Below are 25524 nucleotides of genomic sequence, written 5' to 3'. Positions count from 1 at the left end.
CTCCCCAGTGCCACAGAACTGCCTGCTGCTGGACAACATCTGTCTGCACAGACTGGAGAATATTCCAGCCCTGGCACACAGGATGGGAGCCTGCAGGTACCGGAAGGTAGAATTGTGTGGAGGTACCCAGGATCTGGAGATAGGAAAGCCAAAGGGATTGGCTGTGCAGGACATGGAGGTGGGACTGAGGCAGCAGCCAGCGAGGGGAGGGGAGGTGGGACATGCCTGACATCTTTTGTTCCCATAGTTTGCTGCTGCCAGGAACGCGCGTGGCCGGTCCCAGCACGTGTGGTGGTTGTCCCCTTGGTTGGTATGGCAGGGGAGAAAACATCCACTAAAACTGCTGATGGACCCTACTGCTCACTGTCCCCATTGCTGACTGACCCTTCTGCTGAATGTCCCCTTTGCTGACTGACCCTGCTGCTGACTGACCCATTGCTGACTGACCCCACTTGTGACTGACCCCACTGCTGATTGTACCCATTACTGACTGATCCCTCTGCTGACCCCACTGCTGACTCTCCCCTCTGCTGACTGTCCCCATTACTGACCGACCCTAATGCTGAGTGACCCCAATGCTGACTGTCCCCACTTCTAACTGACTCCACTTGTGACTGCCCCCACTGCTGACTGTCCCCAATACTGACTGACCCCTCTGCTGACTGACAGCACTCTTTCCAAGCTGGAATGTCCTGTCCCCCTCAGCCAGCCCATCCTCCCAGCACAGCTCAGATGTCAGTTCAGAGACCTTAGTGAGTCTAATTGAGGGCAATTCTATACAGTCCCTCTCAGACAGTGGTTTTCCTCTGGACAAAACCAGTTCCTTTCTGCAAGGCCCTGGAGCTGAGCCCACCATGCTGCAGCGAGGTGAGGCCAGTCTAGAAGCAAAGGTTCCCCTGTGAGCACAGCTCTGTTTGCTGTGGACCAGGACACCAGGACTGGGACCCTGCCAGCCCACTGCCCCTTCTCCTTGGCCCCATGCACCATCCAGGAGGAGCATGTTTGCTTCTGTTGAGTTTTTCAGCATCCAGTTTAAAGACTGTCTCATTTTTCCTCATCATTCTCCCTAGGGGTTCACTTAGCACATTCACAGGTGGCATTTTTGTCACTTGCTTTCACCTTCAAGCACACACACACCCAAACACACACTCAAGTCAGAGTTAGCAATAAATAAAACTATTCCTTTCAAAACAGAAACTCATTCTTGTCAAGATTCCCATCTATAAATACCTCTGAAAAGGACAAGAAAGTTTAGTTTGGCATGAAAATGTGGGTACCATGAGGAATGCCATTTTTCACTGCTACCAGAAGGGGCCCTGCAATAGATGCATGCCATGGATACAATCATCCTGCCTGGAATACGTGCCTCTCTTGTGCCTGGCTGTGCACTCTGACCTATAGATTGGGCATGCCTGGGAAGCAAAAGTCTGCAGAGAGCTGCAGGGAGATCCAGGCAGTCTGACTGGACAGGCAACAGTTCACAAATTCCAGAGAAAATGCCTTCTACAATGAGGTAACAAGAATAGGAGTCAGACCATGACGGGGGACACCCCCACCCAGAGGAATTTGACATCTCAGTAAAACCCGTGTGGGAGAGGAAGCAGGCCAAGAAGTGACTTGCTGGAGAGGGACTTCCCTGAGCTGGCTGGTGACAAAGGCAGGTTCCCTGAGCATCTGTGCCAGCCACTGCTCTTTCTCTTAAAGTATTTTCCAACCTGAGGTGCCCCCACAGCCCCCAGAAGCTGGACACATCTGCAGTGACACCTGCTGCTCTTGGCTGCTTTTTGATCTGCCCTCCAGCAGCCCTGGCCTTCTCCATGGCACCTTGCACCACTGCTGGAAGAACCTACTCTCCACACACTGATTGATTCTATCCCACACCACATCCCAGCTTCTCAGTGTAGGGCCAGGCTGGAGACCCCAGGGCACGGCTGGCTGGTCTGGCTGTGTTTGTGGAGTGCCAGTGCCTGTCTGACTGGCTGATATAACTTCCACAGGCATCTGGGTACCCCCCAAATCAAGTGTGTTCTCAGCAACACAGCAAGAGTTCACCCAGCTTTACTTCTCCCCAGGATTCACCCCTTCCCCAGCTGGCTGCCCCGATGCCGGCGTGTCTCCAGCACAACTCAGGGGGCAGAAAGCAGAATGCAAAGGACTCTCTCATCCCCTGCACTCCAGACGCTAAACTGGGGTCTGTGGTAGCAGAACAGCCCCTCCTCCCTCTTATCACCTCTTGGGAAGGACCCCCTCTGTGGTAGCTGCTGATAGTGAAGTCCTCAGGTCAGGTCATTTCTGAGTAAAGCCCCCTATCTCAACTCAAAATCCTTTCCCATTCTGGGTTGTGAAGCCACGTCAGGAGAGTCTGAGCACTCTGGGCTGGAGACACATTTGGCTAATCTCTGGCTGTGGCTGGCTGCTCAGAGCACAGCTGACACCTGTCAAAGTGATAGCAGAGGTGGCTTCCCAAAGAGGCCTGTCCTCCAAATCCTCCGAGGCTCACGGCAAGTAGGAGCCAGCACCCCTTAGCCCTTATCTCCCAGCTCTGCTGAGAGGTACCTGAGGTGTGTGAAGGCAGCTTTATCTCCCAAAGTGACAAAATGACTCCAATAAATAAGCTACTGGGCTGGGGAAGGTCCCAGACGTGTTTCTGGGACATGTTTTGAACCACTACAACTCAGCTGGGAGGAGCTGATAGAGAAGCTGACACTGGGTAATCTGGGCAAAGGGGTGAGAAAGGGGCAATAGTGACTGAGGGGACCACTAATAAAGAAACTTTTATTGTTGTTGTTAAGAGAGGGAAGTTTTTTTGGTTTTTATATAAAGTATGGGATTCTGCAAGTGGCAGGGTGCTTTTATTTTGGGCTCAGCACAGGTAATTTTGTCCCTGTTGCCAAGCAGGGACCAAGTTGCCAAGTTGGCCCCACCCTCAGAGATAAAAAATTGGAATAAATGTCCTACAGCACATCTACTTTTCTACAGTTTTCCCTGTCCTGAAAAACTATTTGCCATTTCATAACAGAGATGGTTTTCACTGGATTTCGCCTGTCCTGTAGATCACTGCCAGGCAGTTTCTTTTTCTTGCTGTGGCTGCCAGTGCAATCCTTCCTCACACCCCACAGAGCACAACAGGACCAGGGCATTGAGCCAAAGGAACCCTTTGGAGGGCAAGGTGACAACCCATTGGCAACCCCAAACCAACCCACTGGAGGGCAAGGTGACAACCCATTGGCAACCCCAAAGAAACGCATTGGAGGGCAAGGTGACAACCCATTGGCAAACCCAAACCAACCCATTGGAGGACAGACTCATCCAGAAGCTGTCACAAAGATGTTTGTCAGGAAGATGAGCCTGGAGGTGTCACCCAGAGAACTCTCATATGTTTCCTTTTGGGTTAAATCCTGTTTGCTTCTCCTGTCCTGAACATGAGAACCACCCAGGTGTCCTGCCAGAGGGAATGGCTCCACCACACACCTCTGGACAAAGATGTGGGTGTTGCTGACCTGCTCACCAGGCCCTGCACTCTGAGGGTGATGAACAGCCCACAGAGGAATCCAACCACAGAGGACGGGCAGTACCGTACCAGAGCAGTCATCTCCCTCTTTTAGCTCTCTCCCAGCTGCTTCCCTCGTTCTCTGGTACGAGGGAAACTGGTGACCAGAGCCCCAGGGTCAGGGCCATACTCAGAGGAGTAGGCAGTCCTGCCATGTCCTGATTATGTCATTGGAAGCCAGAAAGAAAACCAGGTTTTTCACATTTTTTCCCCAAATGTCATTTCCATTAGGTCGTCTGCTTCAGCCAATTTAAGCTCTCAGCAGAATTCCCACCAAATTTTATATCGACTATTTTAGGGTAGAGTTTAAAAAAGTGAAAGAGTTTGACTAATTTTAAACCCAGTGTTCCCGAGGGACACTTAACAAAACACACAATGTCTAAAAACCTTTGGCGTTTCAAGGAGTTCAAAATAACATTCCAGAAGGGATCTTTAGAAAAATGTTCCTGCACCGGTCCTGTTCCCGCCGCTGGGCTGGGCCGCCTTCCTTTAATATCCCACATTTGTTTTCCATTTAGTTATCAAACCTACATTAAAATAAAATCTCAGAGTAAATGAAATCAAGCTAACCTGCCTCCTTTCATTTCCAGAATATTTAAGGCATATTAAAGGAGCAGAGCCTGTCTATTTGCATTGCCTGGGGGGTCAGGTAGCTCAGGAGCTGCCCCTCTGAGCCTGTGGGATGGGGTCAGGGCTGAGCACACCTTTGCTTTCCCTCATCCCATACCCTCATGCTCTGCACCAACAGCCCTGAAAACACTCCAGGAGAGAAATTCTGCCACCCTCACTGTGATATGGAGGCAGCCCAGCTGCCACTCGCAGGGAATCCATAAATCCCATTTTACATTAATCCAAGGACTCTGTGAAGCTCCCTCTGTACCTTTTGTCTGGAGAAACTGGATGTGTTTAGAGATGGTTTTATTAAAAGAGGCTTGGAAGGAGTTATTTAAATCACCCTGCTTGGCAAACTGACAAAATTACCTGTGCTGAGCCCAAAATAAAAGCACCCTGTCACTTGCAGAATCCCATGCCTTATATAAAAATAAAAATAAAAAAACTTTCCTCACTTGACCAAAAAAATGTGTTTCTTTATTAGTGCTCCCCTCAGTCACTATTGCCCCTTTCTCACCTCTTTGCCCAGGTTCCCCAGTATCAGGGTTGGTCCCCAGCTTGGTGGCAGGTGGATAGTTTGGGGGCTAACACCTGAAATTCCATGTGGAAATGAGCCTCATTTTTGCCTAACATCAGCACACCCTTCTGGCAATGGCAGCCCTTTGAAAGTCATTTTCCCTTGTCTTAATCTGTGATAGTGACAATGTTATATCTTTGTGAAGGAAGATTTTTTTTCTAGTTTATTCCTAGTTTTCATAGTATGGATGCCCTTTGACTCAAACATTTAATTTTTAGCTTTTTAATTTTCATAAAAGAAATAAATTTTAAGAATTTGTACGACTCAACATCTGCCCAGAGAGCATTTGCTAAAATATCAACTGTACAAGTAGCTCAATACAAAGATTTCCCTCTTTCCATGAACAGCAGACAACATTTCTTTTTGTCAGCAAAGATATTTCAGATTTATTGAAACATAGTAGGATAGTCTGTGTCCCAAACATACAAACAAAACTATAAATAGTTCGGGAAGATAAGAAAAGTATCTTACGTAAATACTCAGCCTAAAATGAATCCAGGAATCCTTCCTTGCTCCCCACTATATTTAACATTTCCAGATGTGTCTGGATGACCAGCTTGGGATTAGGGGTCTGAAGCTGCATAGCATGGAGCCCACTCCTCACGGACAATAAATTGGAATAAAGGTCCTACAGCACATCTACTTTCCTACAGTTGTCCTTGTCCTGAACAAGTATTTGCTATTTCATAACAGAGATGGTTTTCACTGGATTTTGCCTGTCCTGTAGATCATCGCCAGGCAGTTTCTTTTTCTTGCTGTGGCTTCAAACTTGTTTATCCCTTTGGACCACCTGGTTCTGTGGTCTTCACACCAAACAGGCTCAGATGTTGCAGTGGACCAAGGGCCTTCGTGATCTTCACATTATCTTGTCTGTGATTTTGGCCAGAAAAAAATGTCCCACCTTGCAGCCTGTGACATGAGATGACAGCTGAACTCCACACCTAATTTTTAAGCAGTCCAGTCAGGAAGGATGAATGCAGGTCTCAGAGAGCTCACAGCAGAGTAGGGGCTAAAGGTATTCCCTGCTTGCTCCACCACTGTCACTCCCGCCTGCACAGGGAGGAACTGCATCCCACAGCCAGCGTGGCTCAGGTGTGGACTTCTCAGGGTGTCTCTTCCTTCTCAACCAAAGATGTGAGGCTCTGAAAAATCCCTTAGTACTTTCAAAGAAAAGAAAAAGGGGGGAAAAAATCAGTTAATTTCTAAAAAGAAGTTTGTAATAAATAAGAGATCATAAAACAGGTGCATTAGGCTCCTTTTCCTTCAGAACTGAAAGTTTTTTTAGAGCTATGTGCAGAATGATTTTATTTCCAGGATTTTCCCCTTCATCTGCATTAGAGTGGCAGGTCTGAGTTTACAGAGACCTGTCCAAAGAACTTCCCTGTGTGTTCCCAAGCCAGCAGCAGGCAGCTGCTGTCCCCAGTGCTGTGGTATTTTCTGGTTGCAGAGCTCTGGCCGCAGGCACACACAGCCTGTGTTTTGCACTGCTCAGGCTTTAGCAGCACCTCTATTTCTCATCAGTCAGGAAAAAAAAAAAACCAAACATAAACATTACAAGGTTATATACAGCACTGATTTCTATTTTTGTCATCTTTAAAATAGTAGGTAAGTCCTGTATTTCTATCCAAGTTGGCCCAATTCCTCTTTTTGCTTGTTTGGGGTTTAATTATCTTGGAAGAAATTTGCTGGTGATTTCGGGTCTCTGCTGCAGTGCCGCAACCAAGTCTGTGCTCGGGTTATTCACTTCTAAGTCTGTGTTTTTGCAAAGCTTGGCACCTCCATGCCCCTCCCCATCAGGGAGAATTTCAAAGTCTCTGCTTTCTCTCCTCCTTGAGCAGCACAGACCGAGGGGAGGCTTGGGGAGGCTGCTGGCACTGGGATAAAGCACCAGCTCTCTCTCACCACTTCCATTTCCAAGCAGGCACTGACTGGTGGAAGAAGACAGGAAAAAAAAAAAAAAAAAAAAAAAAAAAAAAAAAAAAAAAAAAAAAAAAGCTTGTAAGGAGGGTTTTGGCAGCAAAAGGCCAGTGCCCTGTGGAGAACTGTGGGGGGAATTGGGTCCTGGGGAAGCTGGCAGCTCCCGGGCTGGAAAGGCAGATGCTGAACAGACCCGTGCGTGAGCGGGGCTTGCAGCAGGCGCTGCCTAGCAGCGAGCCAAGGTGCAGGACAGTAGCAGCCTGAAATTTTATAAATAAACAGCGCTTGCAGATGGCAACAAGCAGATTCCTGTTCCTGCCCCAGGTCTGTGTGGCTGTACAGGATGAGATGCTGCTCCCCAAGGCTGCTGTGTGCTGGAAGCTCTGCTGGGTGCCCTCAGCACAGCTCATTGTCCTCCTGAGCAGGCAGAACCTTGCAGAAGTTCAGATTCTCTTTTTTTCAGCATTGTCTAAAATTAGGAATGGAGGGAAGAGAATTGGGCTGGAGCAGGTTCATGTGTGAGAGGGAGGTGCCCCTGTTCTGCCCCACAGCACCGTGGCCATACTCATGTATTCCTGCCAGAGCTGGACTGAGGGGACACTGAGGAACAGTAGTGAAAGTTCTGAGCTCAGGTATAATGGTTAAACAGGGCAAGGGCAGGGCACTCAAGCATCAGTGATGGGGCCAACATCTCCATCAGAACAGGGCCCAGGGAGACCAGAGAAAGCCTTGTCCTGAGAGCACCAGGTGAGATCAATGTCTGTGCATCCCTGTGCCTGAGGTGCTCAGCTGAGTCCAGAGGTCACCTGGGTGGGGAGGGCTGGCAATGCTGCATGCGCAGTCCTCCAGGAATCTGACAGTTTGAGTGAAATTTGGGATCCATCTGCACCCTCTTCCATGGCCAAGGCAGGCAAGCAATGGCCTAAGATTCAGCAAAATAATGCATCTAATCCGCCTGAGTAATGCTAATGCAAGCCTCTTGATTAGTGTTTAGAAACCAGGCAAACAATTGATTTAAAATAATTGGTAAATTATGATTAAATAAAAACATTTATACAAAAGAGTTTGTCATTGATATGGTTAAATAAATATTTGTAGAAGTAACTTATACTTGGCCCAGTGCCTGGGCGATGAGCTCTCTTGGGCTGGCTGTGGTTTCTTTTTAATAAAGACCAGAAGGCATTCCAGGAATACATAATGCTCCCAGCCCATCCGATGTATATCTGGGGCTTTAGCTCTGCTCACCACTAACCCAGGCCCAGCTTTGCTTTGGATCCCTCGCTGGTGCTTGTCACACCCCTCCCCAAAACACTCTCCTTGTTTAGGGCTGAGCCGTCACACAAGTGGTGGTGCCCAGATGGCTCCGTGGGCAGGAGGGAGGGATGCAGATGGGACCATTGGTGTGATGGGAGCAGAGATGGGGCAGTGAAGGCTGCTCTGTGGGGAAGCCTCGAGCTCTGGAGCTGCTGCAGGGCTTAGAGCAACACAGCTCTTATCTGGCCCCGCTCGGTGGGAGATTTCCAAGAGCTTTACAGAGGGGTTAGCCTCATTACAGCCAGTTAGAGATAAGGAAACCCAATGGAGACGTGACTTGCCCAAAGTCCCACTGAGGAGGGAACAGAAGCCAGGTCACCCCTGGCCAGGCCCTGTGGAGCCTCCTCAGCTCTTGGGGTGCTGCATAGTCATCCCCCTCTGCTCCACAGCCTGGCAGTGTCTGCCCTGCCTGGGCATCCAGCTGCTCCATGGACCAAAGGGACTTGTGCAGCCTGTCTGGCACCTGCACTGCCAAGGAGCTCTGAAAACACCCACAGGTTGAAGGGTGAGGGGGGACACAGGTCAGAAAAATGGGTTATCTGGGGGCCTGGGGGTGATACTGGCACTGCCATTGCTTCTCTCACTCATTTCCAGCCAGCCACCGAGTCACTGGTGCTTGGAGCAGCCAGACCAGGTACAAAATCCTTCCTCTGCCTGAACTGGCCACCCAGAAAGCAGCCAAGGGTTCATTACTGCTACAAAACACACCATCTTGGCCTCACATGTTTCTTCTTGCCCTCAGCAGTGGTCATGCAGCTCCTCTCACCAGTCCAGCTGGCTGGGAAGTCCTGTTTGTAGAGACATCACCCTGGCCCCAGCCTCATCTTCCTCATGCTCTGGCAGGGGCTCCTGAGCTGGGGAGTGAGGACTGCCTGGAGGAGATGCACATTTGGCTGGCAGTAAAGGCAGGAGAGCCACTGGACAGCCCTCACTGGAATCCAGCAGCACAGTCTGGGGGCAGGAAGGCGTGCTTGGACCTTTGTTGGGGTGAGCAGTGGTGCTGGCTACAAGAGAAAGGACACAGGGAGCCAGCTCTAGGCTTGGTTTGCACCATGCACGAGGCACTGGTGAGGTGGAGGGAGTAAGTTCCTGCTCTGCTGGGCTGCAGCATTTGGGGCTTACCTCAGGCACTACTTCAAGGGGAGCTCAGCACCTGGGAGCATCCTGCTTGTGGCCCGAGGCATCAGAATAGGCATGGGTGTGAGAGAAGTCTCTTGAAGGGAGCAAGTCACCATCTCCATTGGGAAACCATCCCCAGAATGTCATCTCCAGTGGATTAAAACAGAAAGTTGCCTGCCCCAGCTGTGAAACACAGAAATTCACAATCCCACTCACTGTACAGCCCCCTCAACTGTGCCTGCAGGGAATTCACAGAGCCTTTCTCCAGTTCTCCTCCCCACAGGGACAGGGGAACCAGATTCTCCACTGCCTGTGAGTCCACACCAGGGCCATGCTCAGGGCATGTGTTGCTGCTGTGCTGGACCTCCCACCGAGGCCAGAGCCCTGACCTTGGTGTCCCACCACAGTCATGAGTCAAGAGGCAGCTACTGGTATATCCCATCCCACATCCCAAGCCTCTGGACAGCATGGGCTGTGTCTGGCCTGGCCCTTCCCCCTGCTCTGCATGGGACAGAGGAGGTCCCTGAGTGCCTTGAGCTCCTGCCAGCACAGCCCACTTGACCTGAGCACTGTGCTCCAGCCAGCGACCCCATGGAGAGCATCATCCCTCCCGCCGACCTCCCTCAAACCAGCCTCAGACCTCGAGCCTTTAACTCTTCCTTCACCTGCTCTGATCCCTTCTGCCCTCCATCCTGAGGCTCCTGGAGCTGATGAAGTGGCTGCAGCCACTGCTGCTGAATGATCTGTTTGTCCTTCAACAGATTAGAGCTTGTTACAGGTTGTATCACCCCCTAAGAAAGATGTATCTGCATCCCCCACTGGTATCCCCTGGAGGAGGGAAGAGAGAGAGGGAAGGAAGGAGGGAAGGAGGGAAGGAGGGAAGGAGGGAAGGAGGGAAGGAGGGAAGGAGGGAAGGAGGGAAGGAAGGAAGGAAGGAAGGAAGGAAGGAAGGAAGGAAGGAAGGAAGGAAGGAAGGAAGGAAGGAAGGAAGGAAGGAAGGAAGGAAGGAAGGAAGGAAGGAAGGAAGGAAGGAAGGAAGGAAGGAAGGAAGGAAGGAAGGGACAGGCATTGGAAACTCCAAAGGGAGCAGGGATACCTGAGTGGAGCTTTGGCCAGCAGGAGCAGTAAATCAAACAGGAGTTTGCAAAGCAAAAAAAGTGTCAGGACTGACAATCTGCCCAGAGCCAGGCAGTCAGGGATGAGTGCCAGTGCATCCAGGGTCCCTGCATCCTGGAGCACATAGGGAGGAACAGGCAGGGACATGGGACATGGGACAGCCTCCAGCACAGTGCCCAGCTCTGGCAGCTCTCTGCACTCACTGCACATCCCTGTTCAGTAAACACAACAGCCAGAGTTTTACAATCAAATATTTATGCTAGTAAAAAACATTTTACATAATCTTTAAACAGCTATGTCATCTCCCTATTTTCATTCTCTGATCTTTCTGTTTTGAGTCGGGATTGGAGAATTTCGAGTATTTACAAAGAAATAAATATTATGATGAAAACATTGGGCAGCTTAATAGTAGCTTTAGCAAAGTGAAGAAGTATTTTTGTGTCCATGTTGTCAATTGCATAATATTTTCTGGACCTTCATAAATTGAGGAACCTTGCTTGGATGCTTGGAGGATTGTGATAAATAGTTCACAGCTCCAATTCAAGCAAGGCTGTCTGCTGTCGGAATGGGAAGAGCTCATGACATCTCTGCCATAAATTCCAGCCCTCAAGCCCTGTGAGGAGATAGGGAGGGGACAGACCACTTAAAAGTGTGGCAGACAGTGGTGAATTCAGGATAGTGGAATGCTGCTATGGTGGTGCTCACCAGGTGCTATCAGAAGTGAAGGATTGGACCATCCCTGCTCCCAGCTCCCTGACCAAAGAAAATCCAATGTCTGGGTGTGTCCTTAGCTAGGACACAGCCAGGATCTTTCTGAGCTAGTCCATAGAGACCACCTCTGCTTCACAGTGGCAGGGACACTGCCTGCCTCACCAGCTCCAGCTCAGAAAGCCTCTGTTTGTCCCAGGTCGTGGAGAGGAATGTCCTGACTGTTTGCCATGTGAGAGCCACGGGAGTTCTTTTCTGTGAAATTCACCCTCAGGTATGTCTCAGGCATGCAAAGAGGAGATAATTTCTCTTCAGGTTCCTAAAGGCCATGATGAGCAGCATGGCTGGAGCTTTGCTGGTGCAGTGTCAGAGCAGGAGGTTCATATCTGCCCTGAATTCAGATCCACTAATGGGCAGTTCAGAGAAAATTCTTTCTCAGGGGAAGATTTCTTCTTCCATTCCCTATCACAGTGATGACATCCTGACAGCAGGCATCTGGATGTCCAGAGTTCCTTCTGAGCCTTGGCTACTGGTTTCACTGTCATACCTGCCCTTGGCCACTGCTCTACACTCTGCATTGGTGTGGATGGAAGAATGCACTCCTCCTGAGCAACATATTTGTAAAAGCAACTCTTTTTCCAGCCTTCCCACTCCTTCAGGATTCAGAGTTATGCCAGCCTGGGGACATTCAGCACAGAGCTCTGTGCCAGTTCAGCTGTCCCTCCCCATGGGAGCTTGGACACCACAGCTGTAGCAAATTATCACTACTCTACACACAGGATGGGGGAGTCAGGGCTGGGAGTTCCTACCATTAGATCTCTCTTTCCAGAGCATGCTGTGAAGATTCAAGAAATAAAGCCATGGCAGGAGCGGTCTTTTGCAAATGGAGCTGCCAGGTGCTAGAGAAAAGAAGCCAAAGACAAACCAGTCTCATTCCCACAGGAGAGGACAATCTGAGCAGACATGACTGGCAGAACACCAGGTTTGGGGAAACCCCCCTTCTTTGGTACAGACACTGTCACACACTGACCCCTCCAAGTCCCTGGAGGGTTTCACTGGAACTTCAGCTCAGTTTGGCTCTTTTTCCCATAGTTGCAAATCTACATACAAACAAACAATCTGCTTTAAAATAAATCGGTCCCATAAACAATAGGGTGTGTTGGAAGATTAGAAGGGATGGCTTCCTGGGATCTGGTGAGCAGCACAGAGCTGATATCCTTATGGCTCTGGGGTGTGACTTCTCAATTCAAAGGAATTCCTTGCCATGACTAATTTATTCTGGCATTTAAGGCTCACTCTTTCACTCACTGCAATCAATTTCACCCAGTTTACAACAGAGGTGCTTATAGCTATAGCAGAGCTGGGAACAGGGGAATGGGAAGCAATTGTGGTCTCTGCAGGGACCTGTGTGCCTGTGTCACCTCCCAGAGAAAGGTGGTGATGCAGCTGGTGGTGAGGCCCTTTCCAGAGCTGAACAGTGACTGTAGTGCAGAAACAGCCAAGACACGAGGGCTGGGCTATGACAACTCTGGAAACTCCTGAGGACCTTGTGGGGCGATAAATATTTCTGGGCTACCGAAAGCAGGCAGCAGCCAGGCAAATGGCTCAGTATTTGTGGTGGGATCTCAGTCCTGGCCGTGCCTCTGAGAGACAAATTTCCTCTGTTTCCTGAGGACATCAAGAGTACAGGTAGTCAGTGCTGACTCTCACGTAATGACCATCACAGGGAAACATCAGCTCTGGAACTGTGAGTTTAGCAGTTGAGCAATTTGCTGAGATGAGTCAACGAATTACAAAAGATGTATCTCCATCCCCCATTGGTATCGGAGGAAAGAGAGGGAAGGGAGGGAAGGGAGGGAGGGAAGGGAGGGAAGGGAGGGAGGGAGGGAGGGAGGGAGGGAGGGAGGAAGGAAGGAAGGAAGGAAGGAAGGAAGGAAGGAAGGAAGGAAGGAAGGAAGGAAGGAAGGAAGGAAGGAAGGAAGGAAGGAAGGAAGGAAGGAAGGAAGGAAGGAAGGAAGGAAGGAAGGAAGGAAGGAAGGAAGGAAGGAAGGAAGGAAGGAAGGAAGGAAGGAAGGAAGGAAGGAAGGAAGGAAGGAAGGAAGGAAGGAAGGAAGGAAGGAAGGAAGGAAGGAAGGAAGGAAGGAAGGAAGGAAGGAAGGAAGGAAGGAAGGAAGGAAGGAAGGAAGGGGCATTGGAAACTCCAAAGGGAGCAGGGATACCTGAGTGGAGCTTTGGCCAGCAGGAGCAATAAATCAAACAGGAGTTTGCAAAGCAAAAAAAGTACAAAACCCTGCAGTTTGAGTCACTGGGTGTCAGTGAGTCCTGCCTTGTCCTGTTCATGGCATGGTTCTGCTGAGCGGTGGAGTTTGTTTGTTGCTGTGATTGTGATGTTAACTCCATTAGAGAAGACATTTCAAGTACAGTGGTCTAAACATTAGGAAAAATTAGTAAGAAACAAGACTCTGGCCACTTTGCTAGACAATACAGTAGAACTCTGTTTACCAGCTCAGCTCAATGCTTGGAGATTAATTTATTTAAATCATCTCTCCCTTACCAGTCATTAAGTTAATCCACTTTATCAGATGTAGCATGAGCAGGAAATCACATCCAGCCCATGGTAAGCAGGGAGCTCAGCTCAGGACAGCCCCATTAACCTCAGCTGTCAGGTAATAAGCAATAGGCCGAGAGGAAATGGTCTGAAGTGGTGCCAGGATTTAGGAGAAATTTCTTCACTGAAGGAGTGTTCAGGCATTGCAACAGGCTGCCCAGGAGAGTGGTGGAATGGCCATCCCTGGAAATGCTCAATAAATGTGTAGATTATCTGCTTAGAGCCATGGGCAGTGGTGGGCTTGGCAGTTGGACTGGATGATCTTAGAGGGCTTTTCCAACCTAAATGATTCTGTGCTTCCATGGTTCTATCACATGGGCTACATGAGGATGAGAGACCCCAGGAGTTCTCTGCTGTATTGGGCCACTGATGAATCAAAGCCTCTGGGGCCATGACTGTAGAAGCCTTGAAATTCCTACATCCAACCCAAACTGCTTAGGAGTATTTCCCAGAAACCACGAGATTAAAATAAAGTGTAAAAAAACAAAACAAAACAAAACAAAACAAAAAAATCCCAACAAAACTTCAAAGTATTTTTATGACCTAGAGGGAATTTAGACAGCTCTCTAGGTGAGACCCACATGCCAGGGAAGCTGAGATCTGTCCTTGACTTAGCTTGGCTTGTCTTACTTACATTACACAGTAAAAGGTGCCAGCAGATCATCCACTCAAGTGAACCAGATGTGAGCTCAGGGAAGGGGAGCCTCAAAGGGTCTGTTTCTCTTTATTTTGTGTGTCTGCAATCAGCTTCTCTTCTCTGAAGTGTGTTTGGTAGGTGGGGAGGGATCCATGTGTCCTGGGCCTCCTTGGGATGGCTGTGGCACGGGAAACTTTGAGCCAGGCTTTAACCCAGCCTCACACACCCCGTGATGGGACACGTTCTGGGTGCCTGCAGCACATGAGAGCATCTCAGGTGGAAACCCCCTGGATACAGCCACACACTGGAGAAGATTAGGGAAAAGCTCTGGGCACACCCAGGTGACACACCTGAGCATCCCCTGCTCACAGGGCAGCAGCAGCAGCCACCTCCTGTGCCCCCCTGACAGGGATGGCATCCAAGGCAGTGCTCAGCTGGAACGACTTTCCCAAAGCCATCCAAAGACACTTGTCCCCACCCTAGCCTGTGTGCATTTATATATTTTACTTTTTCTGAAGGTTCTAATCCAATCCTCACATTTCTTATGTTAGAGTACAAATCCCCCTGGGCCAAATCCACGCGTCAGCCCTTCCCTCATCTTTGGGAGCTGAAGCCCCCAGCCCCGCCGACGTGCGGGACCCGTGTCCCACCACGCTGCAAAGAGTTAAGCCCCGGCTCTGTTGATATTTCCAGCGGCTCCCAAAGTCGGCTGAGACGGGGAGCGCCCGGATTGGCTGCGTACGGCCGGTAGTAATTAGGATCAGATATCAAACTTCTGTCTTTGCTAAGACCCTTTCCGATAGTCGCTGCTCCCCGCTAGACGATGACATCAGCCAGGACACCCAGCTGCTGGTAGTAAACTCCGGGCGGGAGGAGGCTCCCGCTGGCTCCACGTTAATTAGTTCAACACAGCACAGGGGGAGCAGTTGGTGTCTGTGCAGGGTCAGTGCTGGATGGGACCAAATCTTATAAAGCCACTTGCTGCTCCTTGCCAGCCGGCTGTAAAAGCGCCCAGAGAGTCCAGGAGAGCTGGATGAATCCTGAGCACCAGGCACGGTTTGGTCGCTTTTCCCTGTGGAGGAAGTTAATGGTTTAAGTGAGGGGCGTCTGGATCTGGTCCCTGAGTCACCATGACACTCCTGGGGTCTGAGCACTCCTTGCTGATTCGGAGCAAGTTCAGATCAGGTAGGGAAAACCTTGAGATTTCTCTTAAAACTTCTCTCTCTGTCAAGCCGCAGCCACAGACTGTTTTGCATTAAATTTTCAGAAGCAGCGTGTGAGCAAAAGACCCGAGGGGTTGTAGAGCTATCACGGCTTTGCTCTTACACAGGCTGTTCCGTAAGTGGAGAGACGCATCTTCCTTCCTCTCTCTTGCTTTTTTTTTTTTTTTTTTTTTTTTTTTTTTTTAACCTCCTAGTTTTTCACTGTCTTTGATTTATGCCTGTGGTTTATTTCGGTAAAACTGCAGTTCCCGGTTCTCCTGCTCTGGCCCTCTGCTGAGAAGGATTTGGGCAGGGAGCCAGAAGGGCATCTGGGATAAACAAGGTGCCTAATGCCGCCCGTGTATTCCAGGTGCTCTTGCGGGTCCGTGTGGGATAACCACGGAGAGAGGACGGGCCCGACGCTCTCTCTCTGTGACAGGCAGGCAGCCGAGCTTGTTCCATTAGAGTCGTGACTAATTGGAGAAAAATGAATTTGAAGAAATGCGTCATTTTTAGAAGTAAAAATAACAAATGGAACACGAAAAGTATTTAAAGTGACATCATCAGGAAAATAAAACGGGAGGCGCACAATTGATTGCCGCTCACGGAGGGTTTGCGAGTCAAACATGCCTCCAGCTCGTAAGTCAGGGGAAGCACCAGGCAGGGGCTTCTCCGAGGACCTTCTCTGAGTGAAGGTGAGTGAAGGTGAACTATGGGACGGTCGCTTCTAGATCAGCCCCTCTGCTGGATGTTCATGCCTTTAGTCACTGGCTGCGTCTATAGTAAGTATTCTCTCTTTGGGAGTTGGGTGACTTGTAGGGTTTTGGTTTTTTTTTTTTAAACATACTGCAAATTTTAACAGTAATGCCAGAAATAAAGTTCTCAAGCTGCTTTCTTCTGACGTTCCCAGAGGTGAAGCTCTCCCTGGGAATATTATCTGTGAGGATGTGCAGATAAATCAGCTGCATGTGCTGTACGGGATGCTTTAAATCCAGACGGGGCAGTCACGTTGGAACATGCACCCGGTCTGGCATGTCACCCACGCCGTGTGTGTTTTTGCCTCCTTACTCATTGTAGATAATGAAATGGGAGATTTATGGTACTGATGGGAGACATGAGTGGTGTTATCAGGATGTCTTAGATAGCTGGGTGGTCAATTTAAACTTTGTTTTCTCAGCAAATACAAAGTTGGCAATTGGTTGAAAACCCCAGAGTGTGTGTGCAAACACAAGTGTCCTAGTCTGGCTGAATTATACAAAGCCTGGGTCCAGGTCTTTGGTGTGGTTTCCATATCGCTCAGATCTTACATTTCATTAGATTAAGTCATTCTTTAAATTTTGTTGGTATATTGGTACACTGCTGTTCATTTGAAAAAAATCTTAGTCTGTAACAATTCTTCCAGCATGTACAAAGCAACACTGCCACCTCCCTGAGGAGTGGAGGACGGCCTGTGCATTGTCCCTGCATTCTTTTCAAATGAACCAGGATTGTTTTTAAGGCTCATTTCTGGTTTATTTGTAAGCTGGCTTTATTATGGAACTAACAGTGAGCTCTCTAAACTTATTTTTCAAATGATTCTCCAAGAAAAGTAAACTTTGTGGATCTTTGCGTCCATAAATTCTTGTGCCTTTCAGCATTTCTAGGACAGTCAATTTGTAGGGCATTCTTTGGTTCATGATTTATTCCCACAACTGCTATCCCTTGCAATGGCCTGGTGAAAGGCAGGCTTCCCATTTGACAAAATTTCTCTGCCTGTTGACTTTGTTGGAGCTGGGCTCAATAACATCCCAAATGCATGTCTGCACCTTGCTGTCCCCATGGCTGTGACTGCTGCTAACGTGGGACAGGGCCACAGCACAACCCTGGTTGTCACAGTGTGTAAGGCAGGAGGAGACCAGGATGCTGAGAAACCCAAATAAGTCAATAAAGCTGCTTTCAGCTTTTCTTTGTGCTGGATTTTTTTAATAAAATGGGAAATAGAGAAGAAAAAGCTGACATTTAATGGAATCTCTTTTATTTGTGAAGCCTCCATGGCACAGTTTCCTGTGGAATCCCTGCACTGTGTGCAGGCTTTGTCACAGCTGTAGAGCCCCACAAGGATGGCAGGAGGTGCAGAGCTCTCATTTTCCATCCTCCGTTCACTTGGAAGAGGATTGAAAGTCTCAAACAGCCCATGGCTGTGCCCCACACCATCCTGCATGGCTCAGGGGCTGTGACATGAGACAGCAGCAGCTCCAGAGCTGTGCAGCTTGCAGAGAGGCAGGAGGGATCAGCCCCCAAAATCCCAAACCCCCAAGGAGCCGCACTGACCCCTGTGCCATCGCTTTGGGAACGCTCTCAAGCCAGCAGGTGTGAGGCTCTGTTTGCTCCCCAGGTTTGGGAAGGATTAGCTGTGCTCCATGACTCATGATGAGTCTGAATCCCTTTTGAAGGATTCCAGGCCAATATTAAAGAGGGTTGAAGTAAATCTTAGTAACTAAACTTTCGCTGTCTCTCCCTGGCATGCGCGCGCCGAGCAGCTGAAGGAGCTGTGTGAGTGTGTTAAGGGGAGCTGGAGATACATTACCTGTTGTTTCCTCCTCTCAGAATCCTTTTAATCTCTGTGCTATGCACCAGGCAGAAAGTGGAGCAAGGAGGTGGCAGCTGGAAGATGGTGGCACTGGTGTGGCTCCAGGCCAGCTCTCTGGTCCCTCACTTCCATCTGACAGCATCAGCAGCAAGGAAAAGTATGTTTATCCGGGAAAGGCTGCTGTGCTGGTGGCAGTGGCTCTTCTCAGTGTGGCCTGCAATCATCCCTTGAGTTCCACAGCAGTTTCTCCTGTTCTGTCTCTCCAGTGGTCCCAGTGAAGGACCACCACAGCTGTGCCATGAGGAGGGACAGTGACTATCCCAGTCCCAGGCATCAGGAACCTCTCTAGAGAGAGAGAAAAACACCACCATGCTGCAATCCTGCAGGGTCCTGCTTCCCTTCCTCAAGGATCTCTGTGCCTCTTTATTTTGTCTGTTTGGCCAAAGATAAATATTCTGATCTGAGGTCATCCTGACCAATTTTGCAGGAATGATGATTCTTCAAGTCTGCCATGCTCTCCCATACAATCCAGCTATCAATGGGATTGCACTAAATCAACAGGACATCCAAGTGCTGTTCCAGAATCTCATTTAACTCTTCCCAGAGATGATCATTTGTGTGATCTCTTGCTCTGAGTACAAACCAATTGTTCTCCAGCAGTGGAGAAGCGTTGGTATCAGAGAAAGCAAACAAAGCTGACAAATGCAGATCCAACCTTAGGCTGACTGGTTTTTTTGCAGCTATATGGAAAGAGCTTAGAAAGCCAACATCTGCCTAACTTCAGTGGTAATTCAGATAATTGGTGAGAAGTGAAAGTTTAACACTATAAATAAGGCTCTGCATGGCTTGGCATGGGGTACCAAGACCTAATTGTGGACACATGGGTGTGGGTTTGCAGGGAAGACTTGCCTGGCTCTGTGGAGGAAAATATTCATGCTTATACATAGGACTTGAATGAAACTGAGATGGGAGAGGAATTTATTCTGTCCGCCTTCGGTGGCGAGAGTGATTTGGACCAAAATCAGCAGGTCAATAAAGGCAGAAGAGAAGAGGTCTTGGTAGGGTGTTTGGCCAGGCGTTTTGGCAGAACCTTTATTTTGATTTTCCTGGTGTCCAAAGATAAAGCATGCGCCTGTGTTTCCTCTCAGATTGTGAACTCATGCAGGTCACAGTCAGTGTGTGTGTGTTCAAACCATGGCCTTGCTGTAACTGATGAGACTGTTTTGTGAAGCTTTTGTAAAACACTGACTTGATGTAGATCAATTTGTGCTTGGTTCCGTTTTTTGGGCATCTTGTCCCTCAGTGTTTTAATGGGCAGTCAGATGTTTCTTTGTCAGGGGAGTATGTGTTGTAGCACAGATCACAGATCACTGTGCTTCAGGGGACATCTGTCTGGGCTGCTTAAGGGGTGGCTCCAAGGGGAGAGCCTGTTCTCAGCACCATGGTGAGGTTGGGGTTGCACATTATGATGGATTCAGAGGGATTTCACAGCTGGTTGTGTCCATTTGGTGGTCTGGGCTCCTTGCTAGCCAGCTGTGCTAGCCTAGTGTCTCTTCCAAGGTACCTGAAGACCTGGAATTTGGGTTAGAAATGTCATTCTCACCCATGCAGAGATTTTTCAGTGTAGTCTCCCAGGTAACGCACAGATTTGTAGCACATATGTCTGTTAGAAATAAAATGCTCCCAGCTCTGAAGTGACATCACAGGCAGAGATAAAGCAGTGCCCACTCAGGAAAGGACTGACCAGGGCTCTCCATGGCTGTCCTGGCTGAGCAGTGCCATTTCCAGCCTCATCTCTGAGTTTCATCTCTGCTCACACAGGTCCCACAGAGGTCATGTTGTCAGAGAGGGGCCTGGAGACATGATATTACAGAGAAATCACTTTGTGGCTCAAGGCTATGGGCAGAGCAGGTGGGCTGAGATCCATGGAGGGTCTCAAGACAAAGTTTGGCCAAGGTATTTCTGCAAAACAGCAGCTCCAGAAAGTCCTATGTGACTCTTCTGTGTCAGCACCAAGGACAAGCTGGCTTGTCACCCAGCTCAGAATCACTCCACGCTGGAGTTTGATGCCAGCCTACTGCTCAGCTGGGAAGGAGCCCCACGGTCCTGCCCACATTCTGCTTTGAGAACTGACTCCTGCTCCTGGAGCAGCTGCAAGGAAAAGACACAGTCCTGAGAGGGCTGTGATCAACATGATTGAACCTGCCAGAGTGCCAGCCCTGATCCTGCCCTGCTGGGACCTTGGGACAGTCATTGGGGCAGCTCCTCTTCCCCATCAGGCTCACACGATACATCGGACATTAAATGGAAAGCCAGCCTCACAGCCAGCAGCAGTCCTGCCTTTCAAAGGTAGCTGGGTCCAAATCAAGGCCAAGAGTTGGACTTGATGATCCTTGTGGATCTTTTCCAACTCTGGATATTCTCTGATTCCAGGGCCACTTTCTGCCAGTTCAGTGTGTGAACAGGGGCAGGTCACCAGCTTCTTCTGGGACAAAACATGGCCATGGACAGGCCTGTGTTTCACCTTTGCTCAGCTGTTGTTTGGTGGGCAACAAAACTGCTGCTATTGCCAACAGGAGTCCACTGTCCCCACTCCCAATTTGTTGCCAACTCTCCCCTTTACCTTAGCAGAGCTGTCCCCCTCCTGTGTACCACTGAGGTGCACTCACACTCCCCAAACCCCAGCTCTGAGCCACGAGGGCAGGAATGAGCTGCTGGTGGCAGAAGGGACAATGACTTGCTGCTGCTTTTTCAGTGGTCTTCTTCTTGGAGACAGACGAGCCTCAACACTAGGTCAGGTCAGCTGTGGCTTTGCCTGCCTACCCTGGTGCTGAACTCCATGAGGAGGGCACTTCCCTGACTCCATGGAACACCTGTGCTGCTCAGGCCAATCCCAAAGGAGAGGATGGTGCTGGGAGTGCTCTGGCAATACCCCAGTGTGGGGAGGCTCTGATGTAGGTGATAGAAGTCCCATCCCATCCTGATTTTCTGCTGAGCGCCAGACTCAAAGTGTCCTCACAGGCTGAAGCAGATGGTTGGATCTGCCTGTTCCTGGGCTAGAGAGAAGATTTGAACGTGTCTTTTCTGTGCATCACCAGGCCAGGCAAGGCCCAAGCTGTCCACTGAGCTTTCTACATCTCTGAGGTCAGATCCTGGAGAGGAGGATGACTCATGGCTGCAAGTCACAGGCAGTGCTCAAAGCTTGGGCCACCAGAGGCAGCTGTGACTGATGCCAGGAGGTCTTGTCTGCCCCACTGACACAGCCTTACTGCACAGGTCATTTCTGGAACCCAGTATCAGTGAAAGGGACTTGGTGCTGGCAGAGAAGTGAGGAGTACTTCTAACAGAAAAAATTCATGAGCAAATTCACTGGGATAGGTCTGCCATGTCTCTCATCATCCCAGGAGGATTGCTCATCGTGGGGTACCCCAGGAGGGAGCAGGATTGCTGAAAGGAAGGCTGAAAGAAAGGCTGTCTCTCAGCTGGTGGTGGCACAGGATGATCAGTGTGCAAGGCTGCTCCCTGGCTGGTGCTTCTCGCTGTCCAAACTGGTGCAGGCAGGCAACAAGGATGCTGGGTGTGGGTGAGACTAAGATTGTCTCTTCAGGGCTCCAGCCACCACTTTTCATATGATAAATGATCCTCCAAAGTGTTAACAGAGCAGTTCCCTTGAAAAATAAGAATGTTCATGAAAATTGAATTCCCATACAGAGCTCAGGCCTCCAGACATGCAGCAAAGGAAGAGGAAAGGAATGCAGCTAGGGTCAGACAAGGCTTCAAGGAAAGAAGCAGCTGAATGGTGGTTTGGATGCTGCCAGGGGCTCCTCCAGCCCTGTTTTTAAGCACTGTTGGTTGTAAGGGAAAGGTGCAAGCCCTAAGCTGGCATCTGCCAAGCTGCGAACTGCAGCCCTGCCTCAGAGGCTGCCTCCCTCTTGTGCAGGGATGTTCAGCATTTTCTTCTGACACTGTCCGCTACATTTCTTCAGATGGTTTGCAACAGGTTTTGGAAGTCCATAGAAATATTTGAATCATGCATCCTACTGCATGAGGAGGTCCAGATTGAGATGAATGTTTGGTGGCTGAAATAATTGTTTCAACTGTTGAGTGTGTGCTGCTCCTGGAAGTGGCTGGTACTTGCACTGGCCTTTTTTGACACACATTTTTTGACAGCACACCCTGAACAGACAAGGCTGGATAAAATTTTCCTCCTTGCCCTGTAGCTTAAGGATTGGCCCGATTTAAGGACATTTGTAAGCTCAGCATGGCCCATGATGAACTCCCTGTCTAGGGGAGGTGACCTGCCCAAGTAATTGCTCAGCTCTCACACAAGAACAGTGAGTGACATTGCTGGGTCACAGCCTTTCTACTCATTAGCACGAAATCCAAATGGGAGACCTTTTCTCCTCGCACAAAATTATTACATAGTCCCATATCCCCTCTGTGACAGTCTTTCCACGGGGCAGGAGGCAAAGGAGAGGTTGTGAGGTGGAACATGGAGCAGCTGCAGTGGGGGGGATCCCCCAGACTGTGCCCTGCTCACTGGAAGAAAGTGGGATCTGAGGAATCTGGGCTCTCAAGCAGTGGGAGAGCTATGGCAGTGAAACCCACACATTTTCATCACTTCTTGCAGCAGCCCAGATGATGAATCTTACACCCACCACATGGGAAATCATCATTACCTTCCAAGCTCCGCTCCAAGGGGATTTGTATCCTCTCCTTTTTCTCCTCACCAGCCTGGCTGACAGCTGGCTGCTCCAGGGGGCTGGTGAATTGTTTGTGTGATAGGAAGGACTATGGAATAAGCAGGAGCAGCAGAGAATGTGGGCCCTGAATGCACAGACTGTTAGAATCCCCCTTGCCCATGTGGATGTGGTACATCACTTAGTCTGGCTGTGTCGGAAGTTGGAGTGAAATGGTGCAAATAAATTTGGCACACGTGGGAGCTGTGAAGGGAAGTGATGGAGGATCCTTACTCAGGATATTTTACAGCCTGATGGGGCACTGCTGTGTCCTTGGCAGGGTGGTGTAAGTGACTCGAGAAGGTTTTGCTGTCTCTGATTCTTGTTAATAATGTGATGCTGTATGTAAATTGCCTCAGTTGAAGGTAGGATGCTCTAATGCCTGGGATACTGGACCAGGACTAGGAGAGTAGAGAACCATTCTTGGGTGAGCAACAGGTTGTTTTTATTCTTGGGCAGTTTCTGAGCTCCCTTTGCTCACCTATTCCATAAAGATCCAACTCTTCCTCGGGGAAAGAGCCAACCTTTGCACAGTTCTTCAGTACTGTGAGCAGTGACAAAGAATGTTCTACACAGAAAAACTGGGGTACAGCTCCCCCTGTGTGAGAGCCCAGCCAGGAGCTGCTTACCTTTTACCTGCCTGCATAGCCCAGGAGGAAGCACAGGCATTCCCAGAGCATGCACTGTCTCATTTGATTTGGAGGGTCCCTGAGGGGGATGACTTCTGCAAAGGGGGTGCAGTGTAGGTACCCAGAGTGTGAGGGTCTAAATCCATGTCCACAGGCAGAAACAGCACTTACTGAGGGTGGTGCCATGAGGCAGAGGAGGGCTACAAACTCCCCTGGCAGCAAGGTTTGCCAGTGACTTCAGCCATCAGCTTCACCCTGGGTTAAGGAGAACAGCACACACGCAGACTTTACCGCATATTGAAGGCTACATTTTTCCCTCACAGCAAGAATCTGTCTTTGGTGTCCAAAGAAGTGCTGGAATTTGGCAGGAGATCATTGTCCCATATGAAGCCTTCACTAAACATTTGCTCTGAATGTGAAACATGGTTTGTACAGAGGACATGGAAAAGTCACAAGCAATGGCATCTCAGGGAGCCCCATGCTTTGGGGACTGCTCTGGAAGGGATTGTTTTTCAGCTCCATCCCACATCCCAGGAAAGCTGTGTTGTTGGCAGGGCTCAGCAGGTTGCTCCCAAGGACATAAATGCTGTTCTTGCCTTTCTTTTCCTTCCAACCCCAGCTCATTCTGGACAGCTGTGGAGAAGCAGCCTGAGGCTGTGCTAGTGGGTAGGGACATATGTGGTTACGTTGTGACTGAGGTGGGGTTGAAATATTCATGTATTCATGGCAAGCTGTACTGAGCTTCCAGCAGGAAAGCATGGAATTGAGTTTTGTGTTACACCTTGTGATATGGGTGTCCTCTTGAAGACAAATTTGCAAAACCAAAGTTGTGGAATATGACACTAACTCAAAGTACAGGCAGTGGGATGATGGGATGAGCTAAACTGTTCTCAAGGCTGGTCCAGCAGGGATCAGTGCCAGACCTCTGTGGCACACACAGACCCTACAGATTTTGTCCCTGTATTAACACCTCAGTACAATCCTGCCCCTTTCCCTGACGCTCTCTCTCTGTCACAGTTTTACAGCTACGGCTCCAGCAGAGAAGGACCCGTGAGCAGCTGGCAGACCAAGGCATCATGCCACGTGAGTATCTTCTTCTGCCTTTCTCATCCTGGCTCAGAGGGCTGTGCTCATCCTGGGCGCTGCTGGGGCACTGTGTGGCACCAGCTGCCTGCTCAGCCCCCCACAGCTCAGAGCAAAGTGCTACCGGGGGGCTTTGCTTCCAGCCCTGCAGAAATATGATGATCCCTGGTGCTGTACAGTGCATTTATCACACAGATAATGCCCCTGCTCAAACTGAAGGCAGGAGAGGTGCTTACCTTACACCATCCAGAATTTCAGCTGCAGAGCTCCCTGTTCCAGAGGTCACTGCAGCAGGACAAGCATTTCCAGCTCAAGCAGAGAACTCACAATGCTGTTCACATAGGCAAGGGCAGAGAATCTCCTGTCCTCCTGTAAAAGCCAGGAGCCTCTGTGACAGGACAAGAAAGAGGATGAGAGGGCTCATTCCAGGAGGCTGGGGAGGAAAGCAGCTCTAGGGAGCTCCAGGAAATCCCTGGAGGATTGAGACATACCCAGATGTGTGCCCAGGCAGGACCCCACAGGACAGAGCTGTCAGCTCACACCTGAGGGCAGTGAAGCCCCACAGGGGCTGCTTGCTGCAGACTGACAAATGTGTTCGCCCTCTGACCCCATCGACCCCTGCTCACCTGGCATTGGAGCCTGAAGGACAAACTCCAGGACAGCATTTTCATGAAACCATTCTGCACCAGAAAGTCAGTTACTACAGCCCAAAAAGTCAGTGAATGAAAACCATCCCCTTCTGCACCTGCAGGTGCATCATGAAAGCTGTAGCACCACTGGAGAAAGGATGTTGGGAGCTCAGCCCTGCTCAGTGGAATACTCCATCCTGACCTAGCTCAGGCTCCATGTGCAAATCTGTGGTTACCTGGGACCCAGGTAGAGGATTATCCTTTCTGTCTCATCAAGGACCCCTTGGCTTCACTGCTAAGATCACAATTTTCCAGAGGCTGTGTCACTTCTGTCTCTTTTGGTTGCCCTTGAAGACTGTGATGGAGCTCTTGCCTAAGCAGCAGAACACCACTTCTCTAAGAGCATGGCTCTAGCACTGCTTGCTGCACCCTGTCCCTCCCCTGTCCCTCCTGGAGGATTGTGCTGAACAACAAAGGCCTTCTCAGGACATTGTTGTCAGCACCAAGCATCAGGA

The 25524-nt window shown here is 49.6% G+C and overlaps 1 protein-coding gene across 1 annotated transcript in view; it reads left to right on the top strand.

Annotated features, from left to right (window-relative positions):
• Positions 1-25524, top strand: part of MYOCD (myocardin) — a 126228-nt gene that overhangs the window by 77478 nt on the left and 23226 nt on the right. The window contains exon 3 of the mRNA XM_083874924.1: positions 24315-24380. Coding sequence (XP_083731050.1) covers positions 24315-24380 — 66 coding nt within the window. The remainder of the gene's footprint in view (positions 1-24314; positions 24381-25524) is intronic.

This window comes from Zosterops lateralis, assembly GCF_965231275.1.
Source record: "Zosterops lateralis genome assembly, chromosome: 18".
NCBI lineage: Eukaryota > Metazoa > Chordata > Aves > Passeriformes > Zosteropidae > Zosterops > Zosterops lateralis.
This window is presented reverse-complemented; position numbering and strand designations above follow the sequence as displayed.